The sequence below is a fragment of the Sander vitreus genome, chromosome 19 (assembly GCF_031162955.1).
Source record: "Sander vitreus isolate 19-12246 chromosome 19, sanVit1, whole genome shotgun sequence".
NCBI lineage: Eukaryota > Metazoa > Chordata > Actinopteri > Perciformes > Percidae > Sander > Sander vitreus.
The window spans coordinates 15071356-15087667 of NC_135873.1; the positions used below are offsets into that span (position 1 = coordinate 15071356).

At 40.9% G+C, this 16312-nt stretch overlaps 1 protein-coding gene across 5 annotated transcripts in view; it reads left to right on the forward strand.

The window, feature by feature from the left end:
- Window positions 1-16312, forward strand: part of LOC144534018 (RAS guanyl-releasing protein 2) — a 53400-nt gene that overhangs the window by 11784 nt on the left and 25304 nt on the right. For all 5 annotated transcript variants that reach the window (XM_078275635.1, XM_078275632.1, XM_078275637.1 and 2 more), the window contains exons 2-9: window positions 2039-2174; window positions 2380-2482; window positions 2681-2737; window positions 2992-3123; window positions 4546-4696; window positions 5819-5992; window positions 14441-14557; window positions 14956-15237. In XM_078275635.1, the coding sequence (XP_078131761.1) occupies window positions 2105-2174; window positions 2380-2482; window positions 2681-2737; window positions 2992-3123; window positions 4546-4696; window positions 5819-5992; window positions 14441-14557; window positions 14956-15237 (1086 nt within the window). In that variant the 5' untranslated portion in view covers window positions 2039-2104. The remainder of the gene's footprint in view (window positions 1-2038; window positions 2175-2379; window positions 2483-2680; window positions 2738-2991; window positions 3124-4545; window positions 4697-5818; window positions 5993-14440; window positions 14558-14955; window positions 15238-16312) is intronic.

The following is a 16312-nucleotide window of genomic DNA, read 5'->3' on the forward strand; positions in this document are numbered from 1 at the left end:
CACAACTAAACTTCTTGGTTAGTTTACACAACTAAACTTCTTGGTTAGTTTACACAACTAAACTTCTTGGTTAGGTTACACAACTAAACTTCTTGGTTAGTTTACACAACTAAACTTCTTGGTTAGTTTACACAACTAAACTTCTTGGTTAGTTTACACAACTAAACTTCTTGGTTAGGTTTAGACAAATAATCTACTTGGTTAGCTTTAGGCAACTAAACTACTTGGTTAGGTTACACAACTAAACTTCTTGGTTAAGTTTTGACAAATAAACTTAGGTCTAGGAAAAGACCCTGGGTAGGATTGTTAAGTAACTTAAGTTGCGTTCGCAAGTTTGAATACATCAACGTTGACTTTTGCTCTCACACGGGACACAACCAACAGTCTCCTGGGTGAAAGTCCTTGTTACTAACCGATCTGTACTGGAAATTAACCGATTTGTTTTGAACCTATCTCCTGACCAATGGGCTGGAGATAAATCCTGGCCCTAACCATTTGAGGTCAATGCCTAACCTAAACCATCTTTGCACAAGCGCAAAACAAATGGGCTTTCCGGTACGGATCGAGCAGTGACCGCCCTTTTCATCCACCCCGACCTTCCCCCTATGCAGACTTTTTTGCTATTTATAATACGTCACCTGACTTCATCCTTAGAGGCAGCCCTGCACGTGCCTTATGACATATGTAGACAGTTCAGCGTGCTTTGACCTCAATGTGGCTTAAAATAAACTTACTTATCAGATCAAAACGACTCATTACAAGTCAGAGCTGTTGCATAACTCCTGGTAAATAAAACATTTTCACGTCAACTTTTGGGCTAGGTATTGAATCGCAATACTTTTTGACTGCTGACCAAAATGTATCTGCAGTTTTAATTATCAAAAGGTGTACTGAGTTAGCATTGAACACATATTTTTGATCAGATATTTCCTGAAGAGTCATATCTCATCTTGTTACAAGTCATAACTTCTCCAATTGCATGCTGTATGGCTGCTTGCGTTCACATAAGAGAGCCACAATGTATTGTTTTTGTAATCACTTCTCAGTCATGATGAGACATTTAAACTCTCCGCTGAAAGCTGGACCAATTATATTGTGCTCCTTCAAGTAGAACACGTTTCAGTCAGTGTTTGTAATGTAACAAAGTACAAATACTTTGTCACTGTACTTAGGTAGAATTTTCATGTATCTGTACTTTACTTCGTTATTTATATTTACGGAAACTTTTACTTTTACTCCACTACATTTCCTAAATAAAATGTATACTCCACTACCCTAAGCATCTTAGTTACTTGTTACTACAAAATAAAATCAGAAGAAATTTGTTACACTGGAAAAAAGCACGTTTAGCGAATCATTGCTCCTAGATTGCAAGTTAATGCATGCTGCATTCCAGTTGGTGACATAATGCCTGTTTGTTGCCAAGTGGCAAACATAGGCCAAAACTAAAGAAGAAGAGGAGGAAGCATAATAACTGATAACGTCATGGAAGCACCTGCTGCAGGCTCTGCCGCCATGGTAACCAGACAATGACCACCGCGACGACAGTGGTGATGAAGATAACACATTTTTGGCCATAAAGTTCATAACCAAAGTTTTTTTTTAACTTTTACTTTTACTTCTAATACTTAAGTACATTTAATATCACAAAATGACTTTTGGTACTTAAGTACAGTATAGTAATTTCAAGTAATATTCTAAAAGATCCAGAACTTTTCTGGTAAGATACTTGTACTTTTACTCAAGTATTGCTTTCAAGTACTTGTTTCAGTGCAGGATTGCAGATTGACAGCTTGAATTTGTTGGGACATTGACTGGCAGATATCCCCATTAACTTCACCAGTTTTAAATGTAGGGTAAACACTCACTGGTTATACTGTGTCTCTGCAGTGTGAAGTAGGATGCAAAATAACCAACCACACAACTATTCCAAACACGCAGCAACTATGAATTTCATTTTCTCTCTCTGTGCTTCACACAGCAATTACTCTGTTTTGCTCGCCTTTGATCCCTTCTTTTCATCTTCTTTTGTGTTCAGTGAGAGGCACGAGAGTCAAACCGGAGAGAGAGAGAAACGAGTGGAAAAGCACAGAGGAAAGGAACGATGGAGTCCATATTATTGGAGCAGTCGGCCGCGGTGGACGAGCTGGTGGAAGCTAGCATCCAAGCCTTCGGTTGGTCATTTTACACACCGTTTCTTTGAAATAGATAATTACATTTATTTCAAAGTGAGTCAATACAAAGAAGAATTGTTGCATTATGTTTCATGTAAATCATTTGGAATCTGTCTTCTGTCGAAATGTTTGCTGTTGTGCATGTTGGTGGTCAGACAACAATATATCAGGTGATGATGAGTGACATCCTATTTTCTTCTCATAGATGAGAGCGGCACTTTGAAGGATGCTTCCTTGGTCCGCATGTTTCTCATGATGCACCCTTGGTATATCCCTTCGACCGACTTGGCTAAGAAGCTAGTGCTCAAGTATCCTTCAACCTTGTTTTCTACTACCTCAGACATGTATTCTTCGGTGTTCGTCTACAATATATACTCTGACTGAAAAATGGATTCAATGCCAGATCTGTTGTTGTTTATCTTTTTTTCTTTCTCCTAAGTCTGTTGAATTTGAATGGGATTTAAAAGAGTTTATTATATTAAGTTGAACCTTGACTTTTAGATAAGATCTCAAGAGGAGAGCAGCACTGCTGAGCGCCGAACAAGAATATGCCACCTGGTCAAGTAATAAACTTATTCATTCTTTTACCCCCTTCTGGTGCAATTCCTCTCATTCATGGGTTTGTGAGTTTACGGTTGAATATTGACAGTAACTCCATGTCATACACAAATTGTATAACATGGCAAAAAGTCACTTTCTATCATCCTGTAAACCAACTAAATCAAGGTCTTAAACTTAGTGTCACATTATTGTGTAGATGTAAACAAGTCCCTTGCACTGTTTTCTATCCTTTTCATTGCTTTGTTGTGCCTTCCAGGTACTGGATCTCTGAGTTTCCAGCAGAGTTCAATCTGAGCCCGGAGCTGGCCGACCAGATCAAAGACTTTAAAGACCTCTTGACCACCGAGGGCAACGAGAGCCAGAGTCGGCTCATTGACCTCGACAGTGTGTGAGTGAACTGGCTGCTGAAAGCTGTACCATGTTGTTGACAGTGTGAATGAATATCTCTGTCTGTGGGTGTTTATGTCAGCGTTCCCTTTTATTGCTTGTGTTCTCAGTATGCAGGGTCAATGACCTCCTATTCCAATTAAAGCCATTCCTGTGTGACCTCAACTTCCCTTTACAAGGACAATAAAAGAGCACATTTGTGACTTTTCCTTTCTAGAAATAAATTCTGCGTGTGTTGAAAAAGTTTTATTAGGGCTGGGGGATATGGAGAAAATCAAGTATCACAATATTTTTGACCAAATATCTCGATATCGAAACAATATTGTAGGGTTGACTATTGGTGCTTTCACAAAATATTTACACAATGACATTTTTGTCCTCCACGCAGAGCTTTCACCACAGCCTACGTAAGTGGCCTGAAGTTTATACTTGCGCGTTGGTGTGTGCGTCGATCTCTTTAAGAGAATAGCAGGGCCGGCATGTGTGTATGCGGAGGGAGTGTGTGGTAGAGCGAGTGAGAGAGTGACGGTGATTAGCTTTGGAGCGAGTAGCGACTCTAGAGTCATAGAGAGAGAAACAAAGTGTCTCCCCTGTTCTTTCTGACCACGGTGGGAAATCTGGAGCAGGAAAAGTTAACCCTCTCCTTGACTTCATGTTGTTTATGGAGAAGGAGAACCAGGAAATGAGTCGGGGGGGAACTACAACGCTACCAAGCCACGGCCGAGCGACGCATCTACACGTACCTACGTATGTAGCCACGGCCAGTGGTGTGGTCTACGTCATACGCAGGTATACGCAGTTTACCCACTAAGAAAGCCCCAGGATTTCCATATACCCACTTAAAAATGCCCAATGACACGCAACAACATACATTATATTTATGATATATTTTGAATTGTCATCTGTGTTTTTTCTTCTTCACATAGGCTAAATAAAGGGATTCCCACCTTAAATTGGTACATAAAAGTGTATCCGAATACAGAAAAATGAAGTTGTTGATGCTCAAAACTTCCCTGGTGGGAAGGACACCCAGACCCCCCACTATGACATGGCCCACCCCTCCCCCAAAGGCAGATTCTGGCTAATATATACAGTACAGTATACCCACTACAATACATTAGACGCAGAAGCATAAATCACGCCTAAGCGGGTAAAGGCAAATAATAAAATGCAAAGTAATAAAAAAAAAAAAGCTACAACAGTCTGGTAAGTTCAGAAAATTACATCTCTTTACTGTAATGCAGCCTGTAAAACCAGGAAAAGATTACACTTATGCCATATTACGATTTCCAAAATCTAAGACGATATCTAATCTTGTATCACGATGTCAATATAATATTGATATATTGCCCAGCCCTAGTTTTCATCCAAAAGACCTAAGGAGAGAATCCTTTCATTAAATATTCTTTCTCGTCCCTCTCAGGCCGTCGTATAAATGGAAGCGGCAGGTGACTCAGCGTGTCCCATCAGTGTCCAAAAAGAGGAAGATGTCCCTGCTGTTTGACCACCTTGATTCCTGTGAACTGGCTGAACACCTGACCTACCTGGAGTACAAATCCTTCTGCAAGATACTGGTCAGTTTGCCCACAATCTAATGTTTACAGCTCAACATTTCTTTGAATGCTCTAGTAATTTCACCTGCTGCTGGCTTGACAGTTGCTTAGCAATTGCGATTCAAATCCACTTTAACTGGCAGTAATTATATTTGTTTTCTGGAAACATTTTGCTCTTTGAGTGTTATTTTGGGAAGCAAAGGCAATGACTGGGTGTGTGCTGATTTAAATGCACGATGATAATTTATTCAAGTGTGATGGTGCTGGTGGCAAGATGGGGGCAGTGGGAGTGATTTATCTTGGCTTTGTCTTTGTGTCTCTTCTAAAAGATATTCTGGCTCAATTTAAAACAAAATAAGCCATGGGAAACATAAATATAGAGCAGCATTGGTGCAGTCTGTAATGATACTCTTCTGCATTTAGACTACTGTAGGTGAAAGCAAATCTGTCTTCTTTTATATTTCCCAGAATAAAGATGGGCTGTAAATCAGCCAGTCGACTGCTTTGTTATCCACATTGCTGCCTTCAAGGACTAGTTCAACAATTTGATAAATACACTTCCATAGGTAAATCCTTTGGACAGAGCCAAGAAATAGTAAGGCACAGAACTCCCTGTAAAACAGTAAATTGTTGGTTTTACACGTTCGTGTCTATACAGATTGAACAAACAAAACATAGCGTGTTAATTAGTGAGCTTTAGAGGTGCTGGATGGGGACATTTGTTACCTTAGGACAGAGCCAGGCTAGCTGCTACCTCAAGATGCATATTTACCATACAGACATGAAAGTGGTATCATCTATGTCTCGTCAGGAAAGCGAATAAGCATATATCCCAAAATGAAAGGGGCATTCCAGCACTTTAGTGTTGCACTATTATAAAGCTGGGAGATTCAGTATATAGGAGACAAATTAAACAGAGAAATGTCAAAATCAAGCAGCAGAGCCTGGGATGTTCTGAGTTTTGTCTCAAGTGTGGGTCAATCTCAAAAACACTAGATGTCAAATTGCCCAAAATGCAACTCAATAGTGTATTTTGTGGTAGACCTTTTACAACAACATTTCTGAGGATGATTTTGAGGAAGTATGCTTTTTTTTAAATTTAATATATGAAACTAAATGTGTAATGCCTTTTCCTGCTTTTAGTTTCAGGACTACCACAGCTTTGTGATGCATGGCTGCACAGTGGATAACCCCATCCTGGAGCGTTTCATCACGCTTTTCAACAGCGTTTCCCAGTGGATCCAGCTGATGGTGCTCAGCAAGCCCACTGCCCCGCAGAGAGCCGTCGTCATCTCCCACTTCATCAGAGTGGCACAGGTCTGTCTGCGGGGCCCTTTAAGGCTGTTTACTGCTGTGGTTTTAAGACAGAGATGGCGGAGAGTGTGGGCTTCAGGGTGCATATAGAAGCAGACAGACTGCCTGGAGCCACAGAGAAAGATGGGAGAAAGCCGTAGAAAGGTGAATTAGAGATGTGACGGGAAGAGAAGAGGGAAAAGTCACGGTGAAGCCTAGATGACACACACACACACACACACACACACACACACACACACACACACACACACAGGCGATCATTTCCCATTCAGTGGCACAAATTGTAAGAAAAAGTGAATTTAATTTAAAAAGGCTTTAGAGGTATTAGCATGTTAAGGTGCTGACTGGGACTCTTTTGCATAATGCTGCTGTCAGAGGAAAGCGTCTAGGAATTAAGAACGTCTTGTTTTAGCTGGGTATTAAAGCATTTTTTGGCATTATCCAAAGGTTTGTATGGGCCTAAGGGGTTGTAAAATTCTCTCAAATGATGTAGGACCATGTCAAAATGTATTTGGAAGAATGAAACTCACCTAAATAGAGATACACGATTTTCACAAATGGACAATAAAATGCAACAATTCCCAAAAGTGAAGCTGAGCTATTTGCGGAAAAGAATAGAAAATTAAGACAGAGTGTGTCATCAATTCATTATACAGTATGTACTGTACACTTCCTGTTGGTTAGAAAGAATTCAATGATGCATCCTACAATAGAGGTATCAGTGGAGAGTGTATGCAAGTGGCATGACTCATAGCTGCATATACAAGTTCAGGTACAGAGAGGGAATGACTGGTGGTGAATGGTGGGAGAGGAACAAACAAACTGTGGGCCATTTTGGATAACATGAGCCATTATAATAGTACAATAGTTGTCTGTATATTTAATGTAAACACTAGGGCTGTCAATCGATTAAAATATTGAAGTATAAAAATATTGACAGTTTTCGATTGCTAAACGACAGTGGGAACAACTGGAGCCACATGTGCAAACCTCTAACTCCAGTCTGCACAGCAGCAGTTCATGTGGACCAAACTCTAGTTCATTTTTCATTGCTTGAACACAGTTTTCAAAACTCTACACACTCATCCCATGGCTTTAACCACAATGTGCACAGCCCTGTGGATTTACAGCACTTTGTTCAAAAGCTAACACACTGCTTTCATAACTGTTAACTACACATTCAGAACAGAATAGATGTCAGCCTGGTGCCTAGCAAACACTGCTGATGGCAATTGTAACTGAAAGCCTAAGCAGGTGTCTTGTTTTAGACTAGTTAGTGAACATACACAGTATATATACAGAGAAAGCTCAGAAAGCCTTTTTCTGTATACAAACACCAAATAAGAATGAAACAATTATACACTGTACCGTTTGAGAGAAACAGGTAAAAGAGTAAAGATACAAATATGTCCAGGTAAGATGACTGAGGTTATATACACAGCTATAAAAAAATATGTGAAAAACCCTATAGCTTTACTATAGTAAAACTGCATTCTTAGGGACTGTTTGTCATTTATTTAAGGGACCACCGGAGGAGTTGTGGGACCTTTAGCCAAAAAAAGACCCTCCCCTCGCCAGTAAAGAAATTTCTATGACCCTCCAAAATGATTTGGAAAAAAGGCATGACCCTCCCCCAACAATGTATCGATACCTTCTGTACTGGTTTGCGTTTGGCAAATATATACAGATTTCCATTGTTTTTTTTTTATAGCTATGACATACAAGACTAAACCTCTGCATTCTGATCTGACGCATCCCACTCCTCTGTTATGGTGTGGGGGCCATTTCAGTAGATTTACTCACTAACATTGTTGTGGAAACACAATAACCATGGAAACTAAATGCACACTTCCTGCATTACTGCATTACTTCAAATACTAAGTTACTCCTCTAGTAAACTACTATTCACATGAAATAAAACAATAAAATATTGAGACCATTCAGCAAGGCACTCTGGGTAATATTCAGCACACAAACTGGTTGCTATGAACTCGTCACTAGGCTTTCTCCACTTCGCCGTTTAAACAAAGTGGAATAAACGTATAAAAGTCCAAATCTACACAAAACCCGCAATCAATTAGTAAGCTGACATCAAATGTGGCATTTGGGAAACCTTTATTGCAACCTTGGCACGGTAAGATGTCCAGACATAGTACAACAGTCATTTTCATTTTTTTGCATCCTGCTGCTCCCATCATCAGCCAGGTAATATTTTTTTTTACTAAAGCAGTATATGAAATCTGATGTATTACCTACCACCAGTTAGTTGTTTTGTGTTATTTAAGATATTTATAAAATATCTGGTCATGCCAGAATTATTCCACTCATTTTTTAAACAATGCAATTATCCGTTTCAGCCACCAAGGGGGCAGCTCCCCCTGCCCCATATGTCTATGCCCTGCCCCACAGCAAACTCATGGGTCAGACCCATCTGGTAGCGAAGGAGGGCAGAGACTGAGAGAGCTACATGGAGATACATAGAAAAATATGCACCAAACAAGCCACTTAGAAATTTTGCTATTTCATGAATACAAAAGTTGGGTGACCCCCCCTCTGGACTGAAAAATGTTGGATGACCCTCCCCTCAGCAAAGAATAAAAAGCCATGACCCTCCCCTATTTTCCTCCGGTGGTCCATTCCATAAATACCGAACGGTCCCTTACTGTTTTTCAGAAAGTAATGGAGGTGAAAGCAATGGAAACACCACACTCATTAATATTATAGATGATGCAGACATCCAGTGTGATGAAGAAAACTTGCCGCATGATGCTGGAGAGAGGCAGGATTAGTCACACTATTCTTTGTTACTATTATGCACCTTTAGTTTTTTTTCAGTAATTCCATAAATTACTAGAGATAAAATATTATATTGAAGCAAACTGCTGCTTTTCATTCCATCTTGTTTACTTTACGTAAAAATTGGTATATTGCATAAAATCTATATCTTTTCTTTAAAGTGCTCATATTATGCTTTTTGACTTTCCCCCTTTCCTGTATTGGGTTCTATATATTTTTGTGCACGTTATAAGTCCACCCCAAAGGGACTTATCATCTCCAACAGAAAACACTGTTCACAATCTGCTCCAAACAGCTCTGTTGTAGTCCAGCCTTTACTTCAGAGACAAACGTGGTCACTTTGGAACACACGTTATAATGCTCGCCTAGCTGCTAGAAGTACTTACTGTGCATGTGCGACTCCCAACAAAGATGGGACAGAAGTGAGATGTCTCACTCTGTAGCTAAAACAGAGAGCTCAACAAACAGGGTGAAAAGAGGAGCTGCAGCAATGTGCAGTACAACAAAAATATGGTGTTTTTTGAAAATTAAACCACATAAACCTATTCTGATACAACCTCTAAATACAATTATGAACCTGAAAATGAGCATAATTTGAGCACTTTAAAGAGAAAGTGTGTTCTGAGTGACAGTGTGTGTTATCTAAGTGAGGATTAATCATTGTGTTTTGCTGCACTGAGCCTGTTTTGAGATGTGTGTTGTGTTGCTTAGAATGAGCTTTGCAGGAGATGTGAACTGTTTAGCTCAGGTGACTGTTGGTAGTGCAGACTGTAGTTTGATGTGGCTTCAGTGGTGTCGTTTAACAATCGAAAAATAACTCTAACTTGAGATTAATCTATTCTAAATGTAAATGTATCTGTTCTAAATGTACTTTTAAAGAGATATTTTTCAAGCTTTTAATGCTCCAGTGGTATTTGAGACTCAACGTACTCAGCGTTACGGTGGTAACTCAGTTGACATCGACAGTACACGCAAATAACTTTAGTCTTGTGGAGAGAACCATCTGGAAGGGCTTTGACACTCAACTTGCCGTTCAAAAGTCCTTTTTCTTTACCATTGTTTCTGCTAGTTACTCACAACATAACTGCTGCATCTCTTCCTGATTTCCCAAACTACGGAGCGGCCCAAGGCCCAAATCACAGAAGGCGAAATTAGTGGCGTTACAGTTTTTGCCGATGGCTTACACACTGAAATCAAACGTATTACACAATTATCAAAACCTTACACTCAAGTAGCAAAACATTGGCCCAGATGTGCACCAAAATGTCAGCCTCACACTTTTTGCAAAACAATACACATAGTGATTTGCAAAACCCTAAACACAAAGAAGTATATCATGATGTCACTACCTTGCAATTCCAAAGCACTGACTGTGAAATGACCACACCTATGAGCCAATCTGTGAAACAGAGCCATCACGAAAACACATGATTGCACACCAATCAGGTTCAAGCACTTTTACTTTTACTGTAATTGTAACCTGTACTGGATATATTATTTTATGTTTGTCTGTTGTTTGCTGAGCTAACAGTGTTATGCACACTACTGTAGTAGCTGAATGAAAACTGGGACATGTTTTGTTGTGATTCTCCATGTTGACTGATTTGGGTATATGGAGAGAAATTAATTATATTTTCCTCAGTCTGCAGCATTGGTCTTGTGTAGTGTTTGGTGCACTTATTGTATATTTGAACTTTCTCTGTGTACTTCATTTACAGTACTCTAATCACTGAGAAGTAGAATTGCTAAAAGTGATTTAGGTTAGCAACAGCAGTGTGTAACTGGTTCAAACAGAATTAGGTCATATGAAACACACGTTTCATGTGGTAACAAAATATGTGTTTTATACATTTGTGTATAGTTTTTGCAAGAGTGTTTCATTTTGCAAAGTATCTGAGGTGTTCTACTAATTGGGTGTGTGGTTGTGCTAATTGTGTCTAGTGTTTAAAAAAAAAAAAAAAAACGGTCCCGGTTTTCAAAATAGTGCTCAAGCAATCAAAAAGAACTGTTAAAGGAATTTGCGTTCACTCATTATTATCGCGTTCATTTTGACAGCCCTAGTAAACACCAAAGATTTCAATCTCAGAGGAAGAGTCAGGATTCATCTTCTAGGGACCGTGGATGAATACAAATGTCATGGCAGTCCATCCAATAATGGATGAAAGTGGTGGGCCGACCCTGGAGCCATGATACTACAAAGGCTATGAATCCTTTTCCGGCAAGTACAGCCGTCACTGGGAAATCCAGCCTTCTCTTTACGGAGTGCTCACTCATTCCTCTTTGGGAGACAGGCCTGATAAACTATTGCTGGTTGCAAAGGTTCCCCCACTGTGAGCCTAAATGAAAGTTAAAATGAAACTTGTATCTGTCCATCTATCCATGTAGCTCTTTATTTCTATGCTCATCAAATGGAATCATCTACGGTCACCTACAGGTCAATCTTAGTTTAGTCTGGTCCCTCCCTACCAATTCCCAAACAAAGTTTCCAGCTCGTTGCCTTATATGGTTCTCTGCCCATATGTCTGGACACTGCCGTCCTTTCACTACAGAGACATCCCTTTAAATGCCTTCATGGGCTTCACTGTAATTGACATCATTTCAGTTTGAGGTTATCATCTGGTCTGCCAGATGGGCTGGGATCTCCCTCTATGTGTCAATTCACTCATCTCCGCTGTGCGAGGGAGCTGCAGTCGGCCGTTGGAAAATATTTTTCATCCTATAGCCTGCAGTGCAATGTGAATGCATCCTCATTACGCATTGCCAGTCTGCTCCTGGATTGATACCCATTTTCTACCCTACCCTTCTCTTCAGCTGCAAAACAAACTTCTGTCTCTCATCATTTATTTAAGGGTGACTCAGCAGGTTTTAACACCTCTCTCTGTCTTAATACACAAGCACTCCAACACCTCAGCAGATCTCTCTCTTGTCTCGCTTGTTTCACCCTCCTTGCTATTAAAGTGCCCATATTATGAAAAAAGTAATTTTTTTCTGGGATTTGGGGTGTTATTTTGTGTCTCTGGTGCTTCCACACACATACAAACTTGGAAAAAAAACATCCATGTTGTTTTGAGTGAGATACGGGTTTCTGAATGTAACCTGCCTTCGGTCTCCGGGTGAGCTGGTCAAAATCTACACGGCTTTCTACGTCACTAGCCGAAACGAGGGGGCTAAACCATGCTATGCTAGCGCTAGCATGCTAGCTGTTAGCCCCCTCGTTCTCAATGGCAAAACACTGCTACAACCCATAATCTACAAAAGAACTACTTCCATGTCCTGTTCTGCAGGTATTCCACGCAAAGTTGGAGGTGCGCCCTCGTTTAGAAGAAGTCTCCCGGCTAATCCTGCCTTGCACTAACTGAAGTTAGAGAAACAGCTAGCTAGCTGATGTGATCCTTACCTAGCTACTGTGCATGTGCGAATCCCAACAAAGATGGTACAGAAGTGTGATGCCTCACTCTGTAGCTAAAACAGAGACCTGAACACACAGGGTGAAAAGAGGAGCTGCAGCAATGTGCAGTACAACAAATATATGGTGTTCTTTGAAAATTAAACCACATAAACCTATTCTGGTACAACCTCAAAATACAATTATGAACCTGAAAATGAGCATAATATGGGCACTTTAAACACTTGGACATTTTCCAGTGTTTTGTGAAGCTTTGACAGTGTAGTGGTGAAGATAGATGCTGATTCTGACCAGCCTTGATGTGTGGATAAATGACTAGGAATCCCCTCCTCTGATCTCCTTTTTATCGCCATAGTCAGTGTCCAGAATCATCTCTGTCTTTTATGCATCTTTCAGATTATTTTAAGTAAAATAGTGCTAGCCATAGTGCTAATTAGCATATGTTAGCATGCAAACATGCTAAAATAAGATGTAAAGATAAGCATGTTAGCACTGTCATTGGGAGCACTTTAGCATGCTGACGTTAGCATTCGGCTCAAAGCACTGCTGTGCCTGAGGACAGCCTCACAGAGCAGAGTCTTGTTACAAGAAGGCATTGTTTAAAAAATTACGAGAGTCAAATCTGTCCATGCATGTTCATATTTATAACTTTTCATATACTCTACTGGCAGTTTAAACAGTGGGCAGTGTGTCCACATAATGATAATCAGTGGTTCCCTCTTTAAATGTAGTGCCCAAAGGTCATTTTGGATTGTGTCATTGACACAGAATGGCCGAACATTTGGGCGGATACATCAGAGACAGACCATCCCAGCTGGAAATCTCGTTGTCAATTCTTTGCCAGTTTGAAATGCCTTAAGTTTTGGTATTTAGAAACGTAGCCCAGTGCGAGCACATGCAGGGACAAAAATTATGTTCAAGCTGATTTCAAATGTATTTAGAGGCAGCACAGAAGGTAGCCTCGACATACTTGACATTTTCCCAAAGCTTCCCTCAGGGTACGCCAGTCGTGTCCCATTTCAGCTTCCTGTTGGGAGCACATTACAAGTTCAAGTTCATTAGACTTGACTGCACAGACTTGCGTAATAATTTAAAATGCAAAAAACAACCCCCCCCCCACCGTCATTCTCATTCAAAAGCTCCATTTCACAATCTGTTCTGTATGTACGTGTCGGTGCCTTCTGGCTTTGATAAATAGCCACATCACCAATAGGATGTGTTATAACATTGGATGAATCCATCTCCCAGGCCTATCATATACACAGCTTTTATTTTACAACCAGTGAAAAGCCCTGGAAACGTTTTTCAGGCTTCGCTGACGGGCGGCTACATGCAAGTGCAGTTTGAGCAAAAACGTACTCTGGGGAAGCCGGGCTGCCCTCCACACTGCTTTGCCAATTGATTCCAAAGAGTGTTTGAGCTGAATCAAATGATCGAATCTGGCAGCCCTCCCACACAGCTGCGACCCCATTGATTTTCTGTGAGATGCCATGCAGGCTGAAGGGCAGGAGGGAGCCCTGCGGAGTGCCATTCACAAACGGTTAGCTTAAGTTTGACATGGACAGGTTAAAGCATTCGGTAATAACTCGGTAAACTCACTTTCGGTTGTGTGCGGATGTGGGCTGCTGAATACTTGCCTCTGGCTTTATATTTTGCTTCTGCGGGTTTTTTTCCTGCATCTATCTGACTCCTTGTACTGTAAATCTTTTTTTAAACCTGAACCAGCTTCTCTCTTTCGCTCTCCTTAAAATCCTTTTTGGCAGTGCCTCACACATCCATTCACTGTCTCCTCTTTCACCCTCACTCCTAATCATAGGCATAGATTTTAGGGGGAATGCAGGGCATATGTCCCCCTCCCCCCAATATTTAGAAGAGGTAGATTTGTCCCCCTCAAGAAAAATGAAAGAACCCACTCAAAAGACGTAAAAATAACCGTGCAGGGGGCTCAAAGATGTTTATATATCTTGAGCGGTCGTCGGTTACAGCGTGTTGTGTTTCTCCAATAGTTGAATCGTTCCTACTTTATTACAGTAATTAAGGAAAAACAAAACAAAAAGCAAATATTCAAATGCCAAGATTGAAAAATCGATACCCAACGAACGAATATCCGTATAGTCGGATATATGGTTTTCTAACGATTTCAGCCAGGAAATAAAGTTTTTGATGCTCAACAAGTTTTGGGGAAGACCCAATGCTGAAACAAAACCTACGCCCCTTGCTTCTAATATTTGCCTCCTTCTCGTCCACAGAAGCTGCTGCAGCTGCAGAACTTCAACACGCTGATGGCCGTGGTGGGCGGCCTCAGCAACAGCTCCATCTCTCGCCTCAAAGACACGCAGAGCCACATCAGCGCCGACACCAACAAGGTGCAGTAGCTGCTACCGCCCCCCCCCAAACCATCACTGATCTCTTTCTGACATCCACAGCCTGACACTGAGTGCACAAATTCAATGTTTACAGCATGCCGATGCACTTAGCTAACAAGTGATATTAAATCTTGATTCAGTAATCCACATCTCCCTTCTTTGTGAGCTGCCAAGCTTCCTACACATTGGCTTTTTAGAAGTATGAGTTTTAGCTACATAAATGGGAAGTTGAATGCAACAGTTGTTAGGAGAGACACAGTCTTGTCAGTTATGCAAGTCCATCTGGAGCAAAGTTTTCCAGAATGTACTTGATTCTTCCAAACAAATCTCTCTTGAGAGAGGCTTTCGGTTTCCTGCCAGTACCCATAAATGAGTGTTGTCCTCCTGTGCTCACTCAGGTTTTTAACAACCTCATTGAACTGGTGACTTCATGTGGGAACTACAGTCAGTACCGCAAGCGCTTTTCCGAGTGCTCGGGCTTCCGATTCCCCATCCTCGGTGTGCACCTGAAAGATCTGATAGCTGTGCACGTGGCGCTGCCAGACTGGGCCGACAAAGAGAAAACGCGGGTCAACCTGACTAAGACCCAACAGCTGTACGCCATCCTCCAGGAGCTGGCGCTGATCCAGACCACGCCGCCTCACGTCGACGCCAACACAGACCTGCTCAACCTGCTCACGGTGAGTGCAAAGAGTGGCCAGAATGTGCATGTGTTAGGCCTGTAACAATTATTACATAATTGTTACAGGCCATATAAGATAATTATTTTTTTTTTTTTTACATAATCACAGTTTCTTTGTTTCTATGGGTGGCAGTAGCTCAGTTAATAGGGAGTTGAGTTGGGAACCAGAGGGTTGCTGGTTCAAGTTCCCATACGGATCAAAGTATGGTGGTGGACTGGTAGCTGGAGAGGTGCCAGTTCACCAAGCCAAGGTGCTCTTGAGTTGTTGCCCCAACTGCTCGGGGCAGCCTGTCCTTTGACAGCTGCAGCCCCCTCACTCTGACATCTCTCCATTAGTGCATGTATAGGTACTGAGCATGTGCGTGTATTTCAGGCCTGTGTGTAATGTGTATAATAGTAACAGAGTGAAAACATTGTAATTTCCCTTACGGGATTAATAAATTATTATTATTTTTATTATTATTATTAACCGCAAGTAATTTCTAACATTAGCTAAAGCTTATTTTTGAGACAATTAATTGTACAGCAAAATTTGGAATTGTTACAGCTCTATGCATGTGCAGCGTCCAAGACGTTTGGCTTGGATTAAAGATGTACCTGTGAAGAACAGCTTGCACTGGGTAAAATCAGGTCCTGATTAAGGTGCTGTGAGTTTGTTACTCATCATGAAGTGCAGAATTTGGAAGCACTCATTATAACCAGCCAGACAGCAGTGAAGTAGGTGGAAAAAACTTTGAGTCCATGCGGTGTAACAGGCAGTCTGTTTGATACACAGAATTTGTTCTGCTGTGATTTAATTGGCTCCTGGTCAGACAGACTGTACTGTAGCCAGCTGGGACAAAATCTGTGTACAGACAAAGGTCGAGATTATATCGTCGCTGCTGGGTGAAAACCTTGCATGTCCAAAAACCGTTGCTTTTCAGGAAATGAAAAAAAAGTTACTTTTTAGTGTGTAACTTTTTTATATTAATGAACGTCTGTTACATTTAACTCATTGCCAAATTACTTGATATAAAGCTAATTAAAACTATCAGCTCCACACAACTCAGTATGGCTGTGTTCAGAAGATTGTG